The sequence below is a fragment of the Diabrotica undecimpunctata genome, chromosome 10, assembly GCF_040954645.1.
Source record: "Diabrotica undecimpunctata isolate CICGRU chromosome 10, icDiaUnde3, whole genome shotgun sequence".
Taxonomy (NCBI): domain Eukaryota; kingdom Metazoa; phylum Arthropoda; class Insecta; order Coleoptera; family Chrysomelidae; genus Diabrotica; species Diabrotica undecimpunctata.
This window is the reverse complement of record NC_092812.1, coordinates 15,051,716-15,071,157: the sequence shown is the minus strand read 5'-3', so window position 1 is coordinate 15,071,157 and position 19,442 is coordinate 15,051,716. Positions and strand designations below refer to the sequence as shown.

Sequence of the window (19,442 nt, the reverse complement as noted above, 5' to 3'; positions counted from 1 at the left end):
TGTTTCTATAACATCCCGACCAAACCTACTGACTGCAGCCCTAATGAACTGTGTTGTTTGTTTATATCGACAGTCAATAATATCCAGTATTTCATATATATATATATATATATATATATATATATATATATATAATTTTATGTTCTCCGTCACTGAGGCGTTCAGTTATTGCTTAATCCCTTAGGGTTTGCTATTTGCATTTTATGATGTATTGTATTTGAGATTTGTCGGGGTGGCCATATTAAAGTCGAGTGAAAATTCAGATAAGAAGGTATCAATTATTACGTTTTTTGCATTAACCAACCTTGTATTATGACCTTTGCTATAAAATGTGTGCTATCGATCATTTTCAAATGTACTATAATGCCAGAATTTGTGTACAACTTAACATTTTCTATTCTTTCCATTAATATTCTACTTTCTTTCAATAATATGTATTTCATGATATTTTCCGAATTTGTTGTAATTTCAGTAAAATTCCATATCAAATGTCGACAAACTGTTTATCCTAATTCTACGAACATTGAATAAATATGCAGGGCAAGCCATCATACTTCCACTATCTTATTAAAAGTCTCAGATATTGTACCTTTCTTTCTCTCTCTTTCCAACGTCTTGTTGTACTACGACACAACAAATGATAGTTTTTGGTACAGCTACAGTAGTAAATAACAAATGGTTTGAATAAAAATTCATATTCAATACAAATTCGTTTAAGCTACACACCAAACGCAAAAGACATTCAACAAATATTGTGAACTGTATGGCTCATGATGTCATTGCATTCATACAAGTGGTAAATATTAGTTAGGAATTCTAAAAATATGGTATATGAACTGAACATTAGGAAAATAAAAGCACATATAAACTTACCGTTGTTCTTTGATCCTAAAGCTAATTTTTTCATTCCTTCACGTACTTCATTTAAATCTTCACTACTGGCTTGAAGTGTGTCAGATACAAATTCATGCATATCTTTTTTTGTACTATCATCTACTTAATAAAAAATAATACTCAACATTTTTTTGTCAATTCAAACTATATATAAAATCGCTGAACGTTCTACATTCAACCAAATTTCTATTTACCCCAAATTTTATACAAATGTAAGATTTATGTCAACAAAAAATACAGTGTTGCATTAATAGGGGTGATTATTATAACTGCACAATTTTTATGTCAATATATGATGTTTTTTACAGCATGTTGTATTTAAAAATTAATTTAATAATTATTTTAAAACCACCTAACGTGTCTTTAAGACATTTTGCAGTTAGTTAACATAGCTTAAAACACATCAAATTATAGAAGAAAAACAGAATTTGTGGCTATCTCCAAGGAATTACTGCGGGCACACGCGAATGATACCAGTTATTACGCCACTGATAGGGTTGCCATTTAAGTAGAATTTTTTAAGACCTGAGTATTTTCCACGTCAATAAATACTGTTTTTCATAACGTCAAAGTCATAACTTTTCGAGATACACATAACCAAACTTATATGGAATCACCATGTATTTCAAACCAATATTTATTTATTTTGAAAAAACTTGTTATTGTTGCGAAGAATGAAGGTTTTCATTGAAAATTAACGAACCGATAAAACAATCAGATAACACAGCTCGGTACGTTATAGATTATTTGCTTTAGTTGTAAATTAAACGAAAATAAATAAACTTGTCTTTAGCAGTGGCGGCTTTTGGGGGTAGGCAGGATAGGCCGGGCCTACCCAGTAGTTTTAAGAGCTTTAAAATTGAAAAACATATATTCAAAAATTATGTTAATGCATGTAAATAACTTTTAAATGTACTAAATCACTCAATACATTAGCGTCCATTAAAACAACTATGTTATTATATTACCACAGAAAGCATCGAATCGTATTCAGGCATTTTAAATATCATTAATAGGCCCGATCGGAACTGGCCTACCCAGCTCACATAAGATCTCCGTACAAAAAGCGTTTGAAGTTAAGCAGCTTGCCGGACAACGATTTATATTGTCGTGTTTATGCTTGCTGTTTAGGCACCAGACGATCGGGCCTACGCCGACCATCGTTGTCACTTGTAACGTAATTATCGAATTGTAATATAAATTTTCTTCTAAATTATGATAAAAAAATATGTAACATAATCTATAATTGTAACATATTTTTAAACAAACAACACAATTGCAAACAAGTTCACGGTTGCTCAAATAAATTTTAAAAATTCATAAAATTCAAAAAAAAAGCACATTTTAGCACAACACACGCTAGGTACGATTCATCTGGTACGGTCTTTAGAAGATTTCCACTCTCACAAAAAAAATATGTATTACACACACTGGCAGCTACAGAAATTTTTTTGGTGAGGTCGTGGATCTTGAGGGTGATTACTTTTCTCTGGTGCAAGGTCACTTTTAGTGTTACCACCAAATTTTTAAGGGCGGGGGGGTCATGACCCTCCCAAAATTTTACCACACCAGCCGCCACTGGTCTTTAGAATATCTATTTATCACTTCGATAGTTTTTATCATATGATATCAACATTTACGTCAATTAAACTTCCCCAGAATGTCAAATTGACTCCAAATTTTAGCACAACATATTGACACATAACCTCAAAATTCCATAACTCGCTTAATTTTTTTTCTGCAATAGATCTTTTTTTGAATTAGTTTTTTGTGTTCTACAAAAATATTTGAACAAAAATGGGAGTGGGCGGCAAATTTACATTGATTTGAGCGTTTGAAAATTTTAGGTTTTTATATTTAGGTATATATGTATATATATATAAATAGAAACTTTTTTATTTCCTGGGTTTGTCGGTCTGATGTTAAAACCATTTAAATTTTGCTTGAACGTTTCGGCAAATTTGCCATTTTCAATAAGCACTTTATTAAACTTTAAACATTACATTTTACATTTAAATTTCGTGTTTACACTTTTTTAAAAAGTTTAACATGGATTAAAAATTCTTATCTGATCTTATCAGATACCGTAATGTTTAATAAAGTGCTTATTGAAAATGGCAAATTTGCCGAAACATTTAAGCAAAATTTAATTTTTTCGTTATACCTTTAGTTAGAAAGACGCTTTTGTACTCTTAGAGCAGGAGTAATCATGATTTAAAAGACAAAAACGACGAAGATTTGATTAGAATCTTCGGTTTTCCGGATATTTCGACAATTATTATTCAACTAACTGTTTTCAGAAACTAAATTCAAGACCACAAGTTGACCCTAGATTTGACACTGTGAACCACTACTTAAGCTAAGCAATATGAATCAAAAATTGATAATTTAATAAATAAAAAGGTTTGCCATTTTTTTTTTGCTTTTTTAATGGCATTTAAAGTATGAAATATATTTTATCGTAGGTATTGAGATTATCGTTTCCACACATGATGAATTTCAGAAATTAATGTGAGAAAAAATATTTTCGATTTTTCGACTTTTCGAAGTTTTTTAGTTTCGAGGCAGCAGTATCCAGTACTCAAAATAACTCAAAGTTATATTTTTTTAGCGTTGATGAAGTATCTGACAGTTATTCAAACTGGTATGAATTGAAAACTACAGTTGAGTTTATCTTAACTAACAAAATAATAAACATTTTCAAAAACAATGTAGTTATTTATAAGATTTGATACATTTATTACTTTTAGTTTTTCTACTTATCCATATCAGTGCATTATCGATAGCATCGTTATACTCTTATTTTATTGTATAATTAAATTCTTTAAAAGTATTTAATTCCTGGGCGATGTGGAAGCAGATCTGTAGGTAATGGGGATAAGGAAATGGAGAAGACTGGCCCTGAATGTGGATGCTGGAAGGATCTATTACGGAAAACCAAGACTCACCAATGGTACAGAGCCATAAAGAAGAACAAATACGCGTTGTAAACAAATTAATTGTACTAAAGTAGCAATTCTTCCAGTCGCGTAAATTATAAAAATCTTCCTTTACCCCGGACACCTATACTAAATACGAGAAACACTTTTTTAAATTCCATTTGATGTGAATAAAACAACATTAACTTACTGTAAAATATCATAAAACTATGTCGGCGGAAAGATGAAAATTCATTTTTAAATATTTAAATATAATATCCTCCCTTTATCTCATTAAGGAGCAATATCCTGTATAAGTGATTTGGACTCAATCATCATGTTTTGACATCAGTGCAGTTGAAATATTTACACATATTAATGAAATATTATCTGTAATTAATATCAATCTATATAAAAATAAAATTAAAAATGAAATTAAAAAAAAATATATTTGTACTTTTATTCAGCATGGTAACTGTTAGCGCGTATATAGCCCAGGCTGAGGGTGAACAATTGTGCATTAATTAGTGAATTTTTGAAACCTACTCTATGTTAATAGACGATGTCAGGAACAAGCCCCCAGTCCGTGCAACAGAAAATTTTTGGCTATTATTTATTTATGAGAATTTGAAGGGGTAAAATATGCTTTTTTCATTTAATTTCATTTTCAAAAAAATCAAAACTACATTAGATAAACATTAATTTTAAGGTTTTAGAAGTTTGAAGAAATGTTAAACAGTTGTTAAAAAGTTGAAAAAATATCCATATTTTTTGAAAAATTATTTTATAATAATTAAATTGATTCCCTTTCAATGCCCAACAAAATGAGATTTTGGGAAACCAGGTAGGTCCATTTTTTACTAAGATATGATAATTTATTTATGCGAAGAGCAAAAAAGTAAAAGAGTAAAACTTTTTGAAAAAAAAATAGACCTAATCCAAACCGCAGTTTTTTCTTAGAGATTTATATTTAATGACTATAATGTAAAACAAAACCTAAAAAATGTTTTTACCCCTTATTTATTTCATTAAAAATGAGGTTAATATCCCCCCTGAATTAGCTGGGCAAATTATCCCCTGGGGATATATTACCTAATAAAGGAAGAAGAAGAAAAATGAGGTTAATGTTTTTTTTACATTTAGAGCTGGAGCGGCCGCTAAACCCCGTAGCAGCTTGCTCCCAGATTATGATTTCTGGCTTCAAGACTTAACATATTTACAATTTAAAATGTCTTTGATACTGCTGCGGATTTGTCTTGGCAAGTGATTATTATACATTCGTTCTTTTAAACAATCTTTAATCAAAATGAACGACAGCTCCTTTAGAAAGTTTGATCGAGACAGTGGTTTATTAACATTTAATTTATGTATGATGTAACTGTTGACTCCTGTAATATCCAACATGCCATAGAAAATTCGCAATGGCCATCTGCAAGTTTTTCTGGCGACTGTTGTTAAATGGCAGAGTTGATCAAAGGTATCTACACCACCTTTTGTACTATTGTAGAACAAGATTATCTCTGGCTTTTTCGATTCTTCATCTACATCATCTTGAGTATGCATAGACGATAAAAGAATGACGTGAAACGTGTTTTCCTTTTGTTTCAATTAGTTGTCGTGGTATTTCTGGCTTGTTTTTTCTATGCGTTCCTACTATAGTAAGGTCTTTTTCTCTTAATACTTCCGATACTTGATACGAAGTGAACCAGTTATCCATGGTGCAATTCCTATTGGTTCCTAGTATTGTGTTGGAATTGAATATCGTGAACAACGGACTTCTTTTCCCACGTAAGGCTTGGCTGAACACATGTAATATGTCTTGGCATCACAAATTGTTACTATTGTGAGCCGATATTTGTCAGGTTTATTAGAAATGTACATTTTAAATGGACATCTACCTCTAAAACCTAACAAACTTTCATCAACGGTGACATATTTGGGCGGGTACATCTGTCTACACCGGCCCTCGAAGATGTCCCAAACTTCTCTAACAGCAGAAAATTTGTCTGTTGCCTTTCTTGTTAATCTTGTGGTTTTATCATCAAATGTAAGGCATGATATTAAAAATTCAAAACGATTTTTGCACATCATAGCTCTAAAAACAGGCGGGACCAAACTGCTCAGACCATAAATCGTTAGTCGTAAGATTTGAAGATTTCAAGACACCACTGAGATAAAGCAATCCTAATAAAGCGCGAAATTCAAAGAGGTTTTTTGGTTGAAGATAACGTTGTTCAAAACGAAAGCGAGCTTTTTAATGGCTATTTCACAATTTGTGTACGTCACAAAAGTTTCTAATAGTACGTCTGTAAAAAATAACTGCCACAATTGGTCTATATTCTTTTCATTTCGAGCTGCTCCTTTTGGTCCACGGAGATGAGTAATTAAATTGTGCCGATATGTTCTTGTATTCTTAGAGTGAAAAGGTTTTAGATACCATTTGTGACTGTTCTTTGAATAAATTGTGTTATGTTGCGGACTATCTTTACTTGTAGTTGGTTCTGGACTTTCTACCGCTTCGTCGGCCAAAATTTTTGAATTACTTGCATCAAATTCATCTTCCACGTGATCTTCAGTTTCCTCCAAATCTTCAGTCTCGCTTTCCTTGCTCTCAATACATATGTCACCATCGTCAGTGTCGTCCAAAAGCAATTTCTCAAGTTCATCATGAGTTAAAGGCCGCTTTCTTTTATAAAGATTGTTCATGTTGGGGTTGTACTAGTATTTACCTAGTCAAATACAAAACATCTCTTAGTTTTTAGCAAAATAATAAAATAAACAAATTACCTGGTAAAAATTTATTTTACACATAAATAACGTGGCGTCGTATACGACAAATCGCTCGGATTTCACTACTTCAAAAAATTATTTGCACGTACCCTCTTGCCTGCGTGATCGTTGTCACTGAACTAAAAGGTACTGGAAATACAAGCGATGTATTACAGAAGGTAAGTACACAGCGATTACATTTTTCATCGGTCATCGGCGACGCCACGTTGTTGTTCTCGGGTTAAAATCACTTTATCAGTTTTTCTCTTTTCTCGATTATTAGTTTTTATTGCATATATTATAATCACTGAATACATAGTAAGTAAAAAAATAGTCGTATTAATTAAATTAATGAATAATTTAAACGATTATAGAAGTAACGATTGTCCAAGAATATTCAAAAACCAAACGAAGTAACCATCTCTATTTTGCTGGAAAATTGCTACTCGACGTCGTCGGCAGCTAATACAGGCTCGTATTTAAATATGACACAATAGAAAATCCCAGGTTAGTGATTCAAGATATTGTAAAAAAAAGTGGCGAGTAAAGTTGGGGTTTGTGATCGAAGTGTATTTACGGTGATTAAGAAATATAAAACTAATCATCAGTTTGCTGGACCAAAATTATGTCTGACTCAGAAAAAAAAGTTTGATGAAATAGATGATTTTGACAAAAATGCAATTAGAAGACAGGTTCATAATTTTTTTATGAGAAATGAGATACTCACCGTGGATAGGGTTTTAAAGGACGTGAACGATGACCGTGATTGGCCAAATTTTACGAAAACCATATTTGATAGAATAAAAAAACTTAATTTTCAATGTCAACGCAGGGGAAAACGCCCTTTTATTAGGTAGAGACGACATTGTGGTGTAGCGACGAGAATATCTTCAAAAGATAGAGAAGAGAAGCACAAAATTTATTATCTGGATGAGACATGGTTGAACGCTGCGCATACAAAATCTAAAATATGGTTTAATTAAATAAGTCTGGTGATTACCATGAAGAGATGGCAGGTAAATCTTTTGAAAATTGGTTTTCCATTGTCTTATCAATGTTAGAATATAAATCTATCATTGTTCTTGACAAAGCACCGTGTCATTCTCATAAAATAAAGAAAACACCAACAAGTGTATCTAAATAAAGTAATATCCAGAATTGGCTTAGTTCCAAAAATCTAAAATTGGATGAACATATGCTTAAATACAGCTTCTTTCAATCGTAAAAAACAAACATTTTATAATAAATGCGTAATTAATGAAATTGCAAAAACCCAGAATAAACTACTATCGAGACCTTCTTCGTATCACTGTTAAACCCCTTAGAACTGATCTGGGCAAGTATTAAAAATTATATTGCAAGAAAAAACACCACCTTCAAAATTTCAGATGCCAAAAATCTGAATCAATTACACCAGAAACATGGAAAATGTTTAAGAAAGAGTAGAAAAGCAAATGTGGCGGCTGGAAAATATAATTGAAACACATGTTGAACCACTTATAAATGTTGATGATAGTGACATGCTATCCAGTATTAGAATAATGTTTAAAAGCAAACGAGATCTCGATCACTGCCATATATTTACGCAGCACTCAAACGAATTATGAATCACTTTGTCTTTTTATTCCAAAAAACCAACTTTGCAATATTTAAACTTTTTGGACTCGTACAAACAACTATAACCAAAAATTATAAATAATACTTCTCGGCTTCTATTGATCGTATAACTTGTTTTTGTTAAGTTGTAGGTCTTGACATCAACAATCCTAATCTATGAGCTGCAAACTGCAGTTATATTTAGGAGGCGCTCCAGTTCTAAATGTATATAAAAAAATTTAACCATATTTTTAAGGGGTAACAACAAATTTTAGGTTTTGTTCTACATTATAGTGATAAAATATAATTCTTTAAGAAGAGAATGCGCCTTGGATTAGGGCTCTTCGATTTACGTTTTTCGTCTTAGGATAAACAAATTATCATATTATAGCAGAAAATGGACCAATCAGATCTCTTTTCTTGAGGATTGAAAGGACTTTAATCTAATGGTTTAAAATTGATTATTTAAGCATTTTTACAAAAAAAATGAGTGATTTTCATAAAGTACCGTTTTTCGACTTTAAGAGTTAATTATGCCATAACAATTAATCAAAATTTGTATAAGTTGAACGGACTGGGTACTGGGGGAAAGTTGTTCCTGACATCACCCTTTATAACAAAGAGTAGTTTCCAAAAATTTCCTAATTTTTGAAATCGACCATTTTTTTTATCAACAGCCTGGGTTAAGACTAGAATCAGGTTATTTTGATCAAAATAAACCGAATAAATCTCTTAATAAAATACCCTGCGGATAATGATACAACGTGTTAAATTAAATTTTTTTTTTCGTTTTTTGTTAATAATTTCACACTATATTTATAAATTATCCGGAGAAGCTGGCAGTAATGACAAAATTCTGCTCAATAGGGCTACAAGACAATGAGCTAATAAAATCAAAAATATCAAACAAACATCGACCACCAAGTGTCTGCAGAACTTACTGCAGATAATTGTACTAAATACTCACACTACAATGTCTTCAACGTCCAATAGATCAGGCGAATCGAATTCGAAAAGATAATGGAATTTGGGCTCATTGGGTGATTAAAAAAAAAAAAAGATTTGGCGAAATTAACAACTGATCAATGCTTGTATTCGGCTTAACTATTTACCAGATGCATGGAAAACAGGCCAAGTCCTCATGGTTCCCAAACCTGGTAAGAACTTAAACAAATTGTTTATAAAATTGATCTTAAAACATTTTAAACATATCATTGACTATAGAAATCTGATAACATCCCATCAATTTGGCTTCAGAAGTAATCACTCGACCATTGGCCAAGTGTATCGACTTACATTGAAAAAAAAAAAACAAAAGAAAACAAAGTTGTATGTGTTCTGTCGTCTTTCTTGACGTCGAATAGCCTCGAGTATGGCATGAAGGTCTTCTCCATAAATTTAGATCATTACTTTCTGTTTATTTCTATGAATTTTAAAAATCTTATTTGACTAACCGATATTTTGGTATAAAACATGACGATTCTTACTCGGCACTGAAGCAACTTAGAGCTGGGGTATCACAAGGGAGCCTTTTGAAGCCACTCTTATATCTGATATGCATCAGTGATATTCCAACAACATAATACAGCAGAATGACCACTTTCGCTGATGATACGGCGATCACGTCTGTGGGAGACTCCATAGAAAGCTCAACCAGAAAACTTCAATCTGTGCATTAAACTTAACAACGAATTTAAATCGATGTATATTCCTTCACGAATAAAAAAATTGCGCAACAACTAGTCTACTTTAATGGTACACAAATAAAGTATGACTCTCGATGATAAGCTTCGAGGGAAAGAGCATATTAAGAAGAAACGTGATGACCTTAACATCAAGTTCGAAAAAATGTATTTGTTCGTAATTCTAAGTTATCAATCCACAACAATCCATCGAATGTGTTTTCTCGAAAACGGTTGAAATTATCGTGTTTAAACAAAAGCACCAATATTGCACAAAAATAATATTACGTCATAGTTTCTAATCAAAATAACTAAAAAGTTTGGTCGAAAGAGCACGTGGTGCCTGCTGTCGAATACGCTGCTGTGTAGAATAAGTAAAATCACAAATAAAATGACATTCTCCGTCTAAAGTGATTTTGATTTTGATAAAAATTTATAAACAAACAGTGAAACTACTATCAAACATCGAAAAAAAAAAGCGTTATGAACTGTAACACACGTAGCTTTTGCACATCAACATTTTATTAAGTCATATTCGGTCCAATACCAATATTTTGGTCCAAATAACGCTGGTCGATGTCCTAATAGAAATTTTATACAAAAAGTATTATTTTTAATATAGTTTGAATGTTCCATATTCAATCGATTTTTTGCCTCTAAGAACTAACTTTTATTTCTGTAAAGTAAATGAAAAAAAAAACGTGAAGAAATCAGCGATAACTCTTCTTTGTTAGTATGAAAAAATCGATAGAAACCTGTCAAACTACTTAAAACAAATAAAAAACTAATTCTATTGTAATCTACTGTATTTTTCTTTCTTTAAACAGTAAACATAAAACTAAATTTATTAACCTTTTCGTGGCCAAGTGGGGTATTTTAGGTACCCCAGATGCGGTTTTTTATAACTTCATTTTTTTTTACTTTTACCTACAAATCCTACAAAACATACCAAGCCTCTTTTTTGTATTAAAAATGATTAAAGTTAGTTTGAATAATCCACGAAAAACTGAAATTAATTACGTCGGGGATTATGGCCTTCTGCGATTCGAAATCCTACGGGCACAATTACTGTCTCAACCTGTAGTTTGTCACTGAATACGTGAATAACATTCCGTTAGAATTTACTTTACTACGTAATTACTACACTGAAATGACGGAATTATTATACTGATGATGAATTAGGTAGAAGAAAGTGACAGTAGTGGTGATGAAATGTAGCTCAGTGTGGAAATGTTAAAATCGAAATCGGGGTGTGAATGGAAAACGCAACTACCTGTAACTACAAGGCCCGTAATATAGTAAATTGTTGCAAAGGTTTTCAAAATCATTTTGATAGAATTAAAGAGGATAGGAAAGTGTCAGTGTACAATGGTAAGATATATTCATGGTCATGAAAGAAACAAACAGCAAAAAGAGAAAAATCAAAGAAGCAGCTCTGATCTCTCTTAATGAAGAAAAAGTTGTTGCAAACCCATCAACAGAATGTAGCAGGCTCTGGTCACCAATACCAAGACTAAAAGAAGTCAGTAACAAGAATATACCAACATTAATGGATTAATAGGCCCGATTGAAGAGAGAAGAGAAAAAATGGATTAATAGAAGGTCAGATACACATCATCTATAATAATTATACATAATACACACACAAAAAAATCAGAATTTGATATCATCCTGAGGGTACAAAACAAACATTACCCTCAGAATTTTCAATTAAAACTATGGCTATTTATCTATAAGATCGATGCCAAGTAAGTCACCTGTGAAATTCGGCTAAACAAAGTCCGACTAATAAACAAGGACTTAATTTAAACTATTTGTTTTTTTAAACGATTTCCGGAGTGAAAATCGAAATGCCAATAACAAACTTAAAATGTAATTTTTATTAAAATCAATTTGGCAAAAATATATTAAAATGTTCTTATTCTTCGAATCAGATACTGATAAGATAAAATCCAGATAGTGAGAACTGTGATTTTTGTGAAAGTTCAAAATAAACGGCAGAACACATTTACACTAGGCAACTGCATAGTGTTTTTTGCAAACAGCTAATTTGCATCTTCGGGGATGAGGAATATGTATCTTAGATAGCTTCTCAAATGCAAGAATGTATTATGCAGGGTTATGCACAAAATATTATCATGTTACCTCGAGATGCAGAAAAGTTCAATTGTTTATACGGCCTTGCATAATCTACAACAGTTTATAATCTGGTTTCCGATAAAAATTAATTTAAAAGATTAATTATAAATTTTAAAAATGTTGCGTTTTGCGACTTATCTGGAATTCTTAAAAAAAAAAGAAAAATACATATAGATTATATTGAAAGTACTACAAACCATAGTAATAGTTTTTAATTTTAAAAACTACCACTAAAGCGTTAAAATGAGGCGTTTATACAGGAAAATTAGTTTGTCAAATTTAAATATTTTTTAATACAAGAAATATACATAAAAAACAATCTAAGAACGTGCAGAGTCAAATTTACTTACTGAATTCTTTCAAAATTGTCTGCATTTCTACACCTTTTATAGAGTAACAACCAAGTAATTCGTAAAAATAATTAATCCAAGTTCCTTGGCATAATTACACTCGAGCTAATTTGAAAGGCATAAATAACCAAGCAAACGGATATAAAACTATATCAACGCTGCTGATTAAAGGAGAGAAAATTTAATATATATAGATATATTGAATTAAAGTTTGGGAATATATAAATAAATGGCGGGTGACGAGAAAGAGCAATCAGAGTCTAATTTTGATAATTTTGCACAAATCCGATTTTAAAGTCGTTTATTTTTTGGTCCAGGAAAATAAGATAAAATATCTTTGATTACACTGGGGAACAATTTGAAACTCAATTTCTGTTGAGTTAGATTTTTTAGCTGTTTTCTATAGAATTAGGCGTGCTGATTTCAAAACTGTTTTTAATTTTCTTCCATCACGTCACGTTCGTTTCCTATGTGGGTGGGGTCCATGTTGGTGGAAGAATAACGCGCTGATAACTGCAACTGGTCTAGACTTGACTTTTCACGTGTTCACTTCAGTTACGTCTGTTATACCGTGGTGAAACGTTGTGTGTTGGTTAGCAGCATTTAGTATTTCGTTACTTAAGTGTGTAGAACTACTTAGTGAACTTACTTAAGTGACCTACTTAGTGTGTTTGAACTGAAACGTTTCCTTATGACTACCTCTGCTCCTACACATCGTAAGTGCGAAAACAGCCCCGATTCGTTTTGTTATATATGTGGCAGTTTTACCATTCCCAATCAAAGGACAAACATCAGTACATTCGTCAGACAAGCAAATTTTGCCTATTTTAAAGTGAGACTTGGTGATCAAGATAAAGCATGGGCACCTCATAAAGTGTGTAAACAGTTTGTTGAGGATTTACGGATGTGGACCGAACACGTGCTAAACTTCCATTTGGTATACCTATGATTTGGCGCGAGCCCAAGGATTATTCAAGTGATTGTTGCTTTTGTATAGTGAAAACATCAGGATATAACAAGAAAAACAAATGTAAGATAGAGTATCCTAGTTTACCGTCAGCTATACGCCCAGTGCCGCATTCAGCCGAAATCCCCGTGCCAGTTTTCAATGAATTTCACTCTTTGGAAGAAGGGGAATACGGATATGGTGTAGATAAAAGCGACTCCAACGATGAAGATTTGGAAATTGAAGATGACTCCGTACGTAAGGGATTCGAGCAGCAAGAGCTAAATGATTTGGTACGAGATTTGGAACTATACAAAAAAGCTTCAGAGCTCTTAGCATCACGACTCAATGAGAAAAACTTGCTTGAAAAGGGAGCCAAGGTATCCTATTTTCGAACACGAGAAAGGGCATTTCTGCAATACTTTCAAATTGATGGTGGATTTGTGTTTTGCCATAATGTAAGTGGTTTAATGGAAGAATTGGGAATTTCAAACTATAACGCAACTGACTGGCGACTGTTTATAGATATCACAAAGTGGAGCTTGAAGTATGTTCTCCTCCACAATGGGAATTTATTTGGTTTAGTTCCAATTTGCCATTCAGTTTGTTTGCGTGAAGAATATGACGACATAAAGAAAGTCATTGATATGTTGCAATATCACATGCACCAATGGATCATTTGTGTTGACCTTAAAATGGTCTGCTTTTTACTTAATCAACAACGTGAATACACAAAGTATCCCTGCTTTCTATGTACGTGGGACAGCAGAGCTCGTGCGCAACATTGGGTGCAGTCGAACTGGCCGCCAAGACCTGACCTGAGACCTGGTGATCCAAACATTGTACATCAGCCACTTGTCGACAGAAAGAATATTATATTTCCACCTCTGTATATAAAATTAGGTCTCATGAAGCAATTTGTTAAAACTTTGCCAACTGAAGGAGACTGTTTCAAGTATCTCGTATCGAAATTTCCTAGCCGATCGATGGTCCACAGATTCGGCAGCTTCTTACAGATGAACATTTCGTGGTAACAATGTCAGAAATTGAAAAGAATGCGTGGTTGGCATTCAAAAACATTGTTAAAAACTTTCTTGGAAATACACGAGCATTGAATTACGCCGACATTGTCCAGCAACTCTTGGATAGCTTCCAAAAGCTAGGGTGCAACATGAGTATTAAAGTGCATTTTTTACATAGACACCTTGGTAATTTTCCGGACAATCTTGGTGCGGTGAGTGATGAGCAGGGTGGGCGTTTCCATCAAGATTTGAATGTCATGGAAGCACGATATCAAGGTAGATGGGACGTACATATTGTAACGAAATAGCCCATCTCCGATACGTCATAATTCTTAGAAGGACGAATCTAGAAAACGTAAAAATCGGCATGTCAATAGCGCCCGTAATTCGGACGGGAGACAATTAGAGGTGGGACAACGCCAGAATGTTCTCGAAAAGTAACTTTATTATATATATGTAACGTTGTTAGGAGTGAGTTTAGTCGTTAAGATACTACCGAACTGTAAAGTTATAAATAAATATATGTATATAAATTCGAACCGCTCGTTTTATTTAATCACGCTACAGTTGGTATTACGGTGTGAGTAAAAAGAAATAAATTCAGCAGTGACTTTTGAAAAAGACTTTTGAACTTTTGAAAAGTATTGTTCGTCGGGAACATCCGCGTAGTTCGGTAGTGTCCTTTGTACGAAAGAACATTTAAAAAGTACGTGTGTGCCTGACCAAAGATGCTGCTAGTACAACTTTCAGTAAAACAGTTGCGTGAGCAACTGGAAGAACGCGATGAAGATTGCAGCGGGTCCAAGAAGATACTCCAAGAACGACTGAAGACTGTTCTCAACAAGAATGGAGAAGACCCAGAGACATTCCAGTTCCAGTCAGCAGAACAAGCAGTTTTAATGAAGATCGAAGAGAGTTCCAGAAAAAATGATAAGAAATTTGAAAACGTCTCTCAAATGGTAGAAGAATCTTCTCGAAAGAATGATGAGAGATTCAATGAAACGTCTCAAATGATAGAAGAATCTTCTCGAGAGAATGACGAAAGATTCAATGAAACGTCTCAAATGATAGAAGAATCTTCTAAAAAAAATGATGATAAATTAGAGAACGTTTCCAAAAGATTCGATGAGAAATTCGAAAATGTATCTCGAAGATTCGACGAGAAATTTGAAAATGTTTCTCAAATAATGGAAGAAACTTCTAAAAAGAACAATGAAAAATTTGAAGAAGTTTCTAAAACATTTGATAAAGTAGAAGAGAAGATCAAACAGTTAGAGAGCATGATAACTAATACAAAAGTGCTACCACCAGTTAATACAATATCCTTAGATCCGGTAGTGAAAGAAGAATCACCTAGAGACGAAACGACACATAATATGAGATTCAAATTGCCACCATTTGATGGAAAGTCCTCTTGGTCCATATACCTTAGACAATTTGAAGCTATTTCGACAGCCAATCATTGGACAGAACAAGAAAAAGCTGTTTCCTTGACTGCTGCTTTACGAGGTGATGCTGCGGATATCCTAAGATCAATTCCTAAGGGTCAAGAAAAATGTTACCAGACCTTGTTCACTCGACTAGATAAACGTTACGGAGATGCCCATCTACAACCAGTCTACAAAGTACAAATAAGAAGTAGAATCCAACGAGCAAGTGAGAGTTTGCAAGAATTTGAAGCAAATATTGCTCGTATAGCGCTGTTGGCCTATCCAGAGGCACCAGACAACATTTTGGAAGAAATTGCTGTAGATGCCTTCGTCAATGGGTTAAGAGACATTGAACTACAGAAAGCTTTACGACTAGCAAGACAGAAAGTTTTAGATGAAGCGCTCGCTATTGCCTTAGAACATGAAACAGCTAGTCAAGCTTCACGGAGCTATCGAGTACGAACCTCTGAAGAGAGCGACGAACAAAACGAGAAACGTCTGGAGGAAATCGTACGGAAAGTAGTTCGTGACATGATGCCGAAGAGACGTGAACCCAGATGTTGGAATGGTAACGACGTAGGTCACATTCGTCGTAAATTGCAAGAAAATAATACAACAGTCAGAAAGCTAGAACAAATCGAACACAGGGCTGGAAAAAGTCATTCAAATGCTAATGCTCAGTCAAGACGGCCATACAGTGCAAATCGTAATCATTGTCTTGAATTAGAAGAACGACTTTGCCCCGTGAGACGAACCGCCGTCATTAATGAGCAATGGCAGCCTCAACAGCTACAAGACGCTCAAGCAGATGATCCATGTATAAAAAGAGTATTGGATTGGATGCGTCGAAGTGAAAGACCTTCTTGGCAAAACATTAGTGCATGTAGTCCAGAAGTCAAGTGTTACTGGAGCCAATGGAATTGCCTAGTGCTGAAAGATGATCTTCTGTATAGAACCTTTGAGAACGATGATGGTACAGAAACTAAGCTTCAGTTAATTGTACCTAAAAGTAAAGTGTCAGAAGTATTGCGTCAGTTGCATGACGGTGCATCAGGTGGACACTTTGGTATCACGAAGACTCTGCAAAAGGTTCGAGAACGGTTCTATTGGGTGAACTGTAAAGATGATGTAAGTAGATGGTGCCGGAAATGTGAACTGTGTGCAACCAGTAATGGTCCAGCTGGTAAAAAGAGGGCACCCATGAGACAGTACAATGTTGGTAGTCCTATGGAAAGAGTAGCAATCGACATTGCAGGTCCACTTCCAGAGACAAATGATGGAAATAAATATATCCTGGTAGCCATGGATTATTTTACGAAATCGCTTATGCGATACCAAATCAAGAAGCTGCTACCGTTGCAGAGGTACTTGTTAAAGAATTCTTTAGCCGATTTGGTGTTCCCTTGGAGATCCACTCCGACCAAGGGCGAAATTTCGAGTCAACTCTTTTCCAAAACGTTTGTAAATTGATTGGTGTCAATAAGACCAGAACGACACCCCTGCATCCTCAATCAGATGGAATGGTCGAGGGAATGAACCGAACAATGGGTAAACACCTATCCAAGGTTGTATCAGAACATCAAAGAGATTGGGACCAGCATATTTATTTATTCCTAATGGCCTACCGCTCGGCCGTGAATGAAACTACAGGCCAGACTCCAACCTGCCTGATGTTAGGTCGTGAAGTTCGTTTACCCTGCGACCTAGAGTTTGGCTGCAGACCTTCCGAAGAACATGTTGCAAGCGAAGATTATGTCGACCGCCTGAAGTTAAGAATGAACAACATTCATGAACTTGCCCGACAACACATCCAGATAGCCAGCGACAGAATGAAAGATCAATATGATTCTCGATGCAAGAGTGAAAGCTATGAAGTAGGTGATCTTGTTTGGCTTTATAATCCACAACGTCGTCGAGGCTTATCTCCCAAACTGCAAAGACAATGGGAAGGTCCATATGAAATTAAAAAGAAAATAAATGACGTAATATACCGAATTAAGAAGTTGCCGAAAGGTAAACCAAAAGTAGTTCACATAAATCGTCTTGCACCATATGCTGGCTCAAATGAAACAGAAGAAGCACGAACCCTTCAACATGAGATCAAAGATGACCGGCGACCAAGCTTTAAGGAATTTATGTCAAATTACGCAGAGAGAAAGAGTGCTAGATTCGGCGTGACCACAGAAGTTCAGCAGGATCTTTTTAGTGTTCCGCATAACGTCTCTCTAGCCCACTGTGTTGCCCAAGATCTTGAGATGACTAAGGGAATTTCATCCGTATTTTATAAGAAATTCGGTCGTTTGGACGAGTTAAAAAACCAGCAGCCTAAAGTTGGAAGAGTACTGAGATTAGAAGATGGTTCTCGATCTTTGCTGTATATGGTGACCAGGAAGTCGTATACAGACAGGGCAAGCTACGAGGATATATGGCGTGCTCTAACTAATTTGAAGAAAATTGTGTGCAATTACGACATCAAGAATTTGGCCTTACCCAAGATAGGCCATGCACTAGACAATCTGGATTGGAAGATTGTCAGAAGCATGCTTGAAGTAATCTTCCGAGAAACCGGCGTACGAATTACTGTGTGTTGCATTAACCCGATGAGATCGTATCCTTCAAAGTCAGTAGACTGTTATTTCTTTCTAAAGGGTTCATGCAGAGCTGGAGAGTCCTGTAGATTCCGCCATCCTGTGCCTACATATAGAGTTGCTGATCGGGACGATCAGATTTAAGAGGGGAGCAGTGTAACGAAATATCCCATCTCCGATACGTCATAATTCTTAGAAGGACGAATCTAGAAAACGTAAGAATCGGCATGTCAATAGCGCCCGTAATTCGGACGGGAGACAATTAGAGGTGGGACAACGCCAGAATGTTCTCGAAAAGTAACTTTATTATATATATGTAACGTTGTTAGGAGTGAGTTTAGTCGTTAAGATACTACCGAACTGTAAAGTTATAAATAAATATATGTATATAAATTCGAACCGCTCGTTTTATTTAATCACGCTACAATATAATGGCTGACTATTGTTGGAACATCAAACGCGAGTGTACACAAACTGAACACTCCAAAAAAAGCTATAAACGCAAATTTTTGTCTTAATTTGTAAGTACTCTTCACTAATTAATCAATTTTATTTATACAAACTCGATTTAACTTGCATTAAATGCTTGGTAAACTGTATATTTGGTACGTTTTAATTTATGTTCTTTTATATGCATGTTTTTTGAGGATACCCTGTAGTTTAAAAAGTTGACGTGATAGACAAGATCTGAGGTTATTCTCAGATTCAGAGGCACAAATTAGTGAAAAACAAGTGTCAGATCTAACTCAACAAAAAATGTGTTCCCCAGTGTTATTATTTTATTAGTGCAACACTTTTTAATAACACAAACAAAAAGAAAATTATATTTAATAATTATGTAATTGCATGAAATATTTTAATTTTTAAGAAAAAATCTGAATGCTTATCTATTTTTCACATTAAATGTCGACTGATGGCTCGTCACACTGTCGTCATTACTTTAGCGAGGTTTAACTTAAGTGAGGTTTCCCGTCTCCCTTCAAATCTAAAATTTTCATCATTCAATGCACACTAGCCCAATATAGTGAAGAGATGTGAATTCTGGATGCATAGTGGCAAAATTCGAATAAGTGAGAAAGCCTCATATAATTTGCCGATTACTTTTGCA

General features: G+C 34.1%; 1 protein-coding gene across 6 annotated transcripts in view; it reads right to left on the bottom strand.

The window, feature by feature from the left end:
* Nucleotides 1–19,442, bottom strand: part of Sap47 (Synapse-associated protein 47kD) — a 127,659-nt gene that overhangs the window by 15,762 nt on the left and 92,455 nt on the right. For 3 of the 6 annotated variants that reach the window (XM_072546479.1, XM_072546476.1, XM_072546478.1), the window contains exon 7: nt 874–996. The exons of 1 other annotated variant lie outside the window; for it this stretch is intronic. In XM_072546479.1, the coding sequence (XP_072402580.1) occupies nt 874–996 (123 nt within the window). The remainder of the gene's footprint in view (nt 1–873; nt 997–19,442) is intronic. 2 more of the 6 variants (XM_072546480.1, XM_072546477.1) reach the window with 1 other exon arrangement.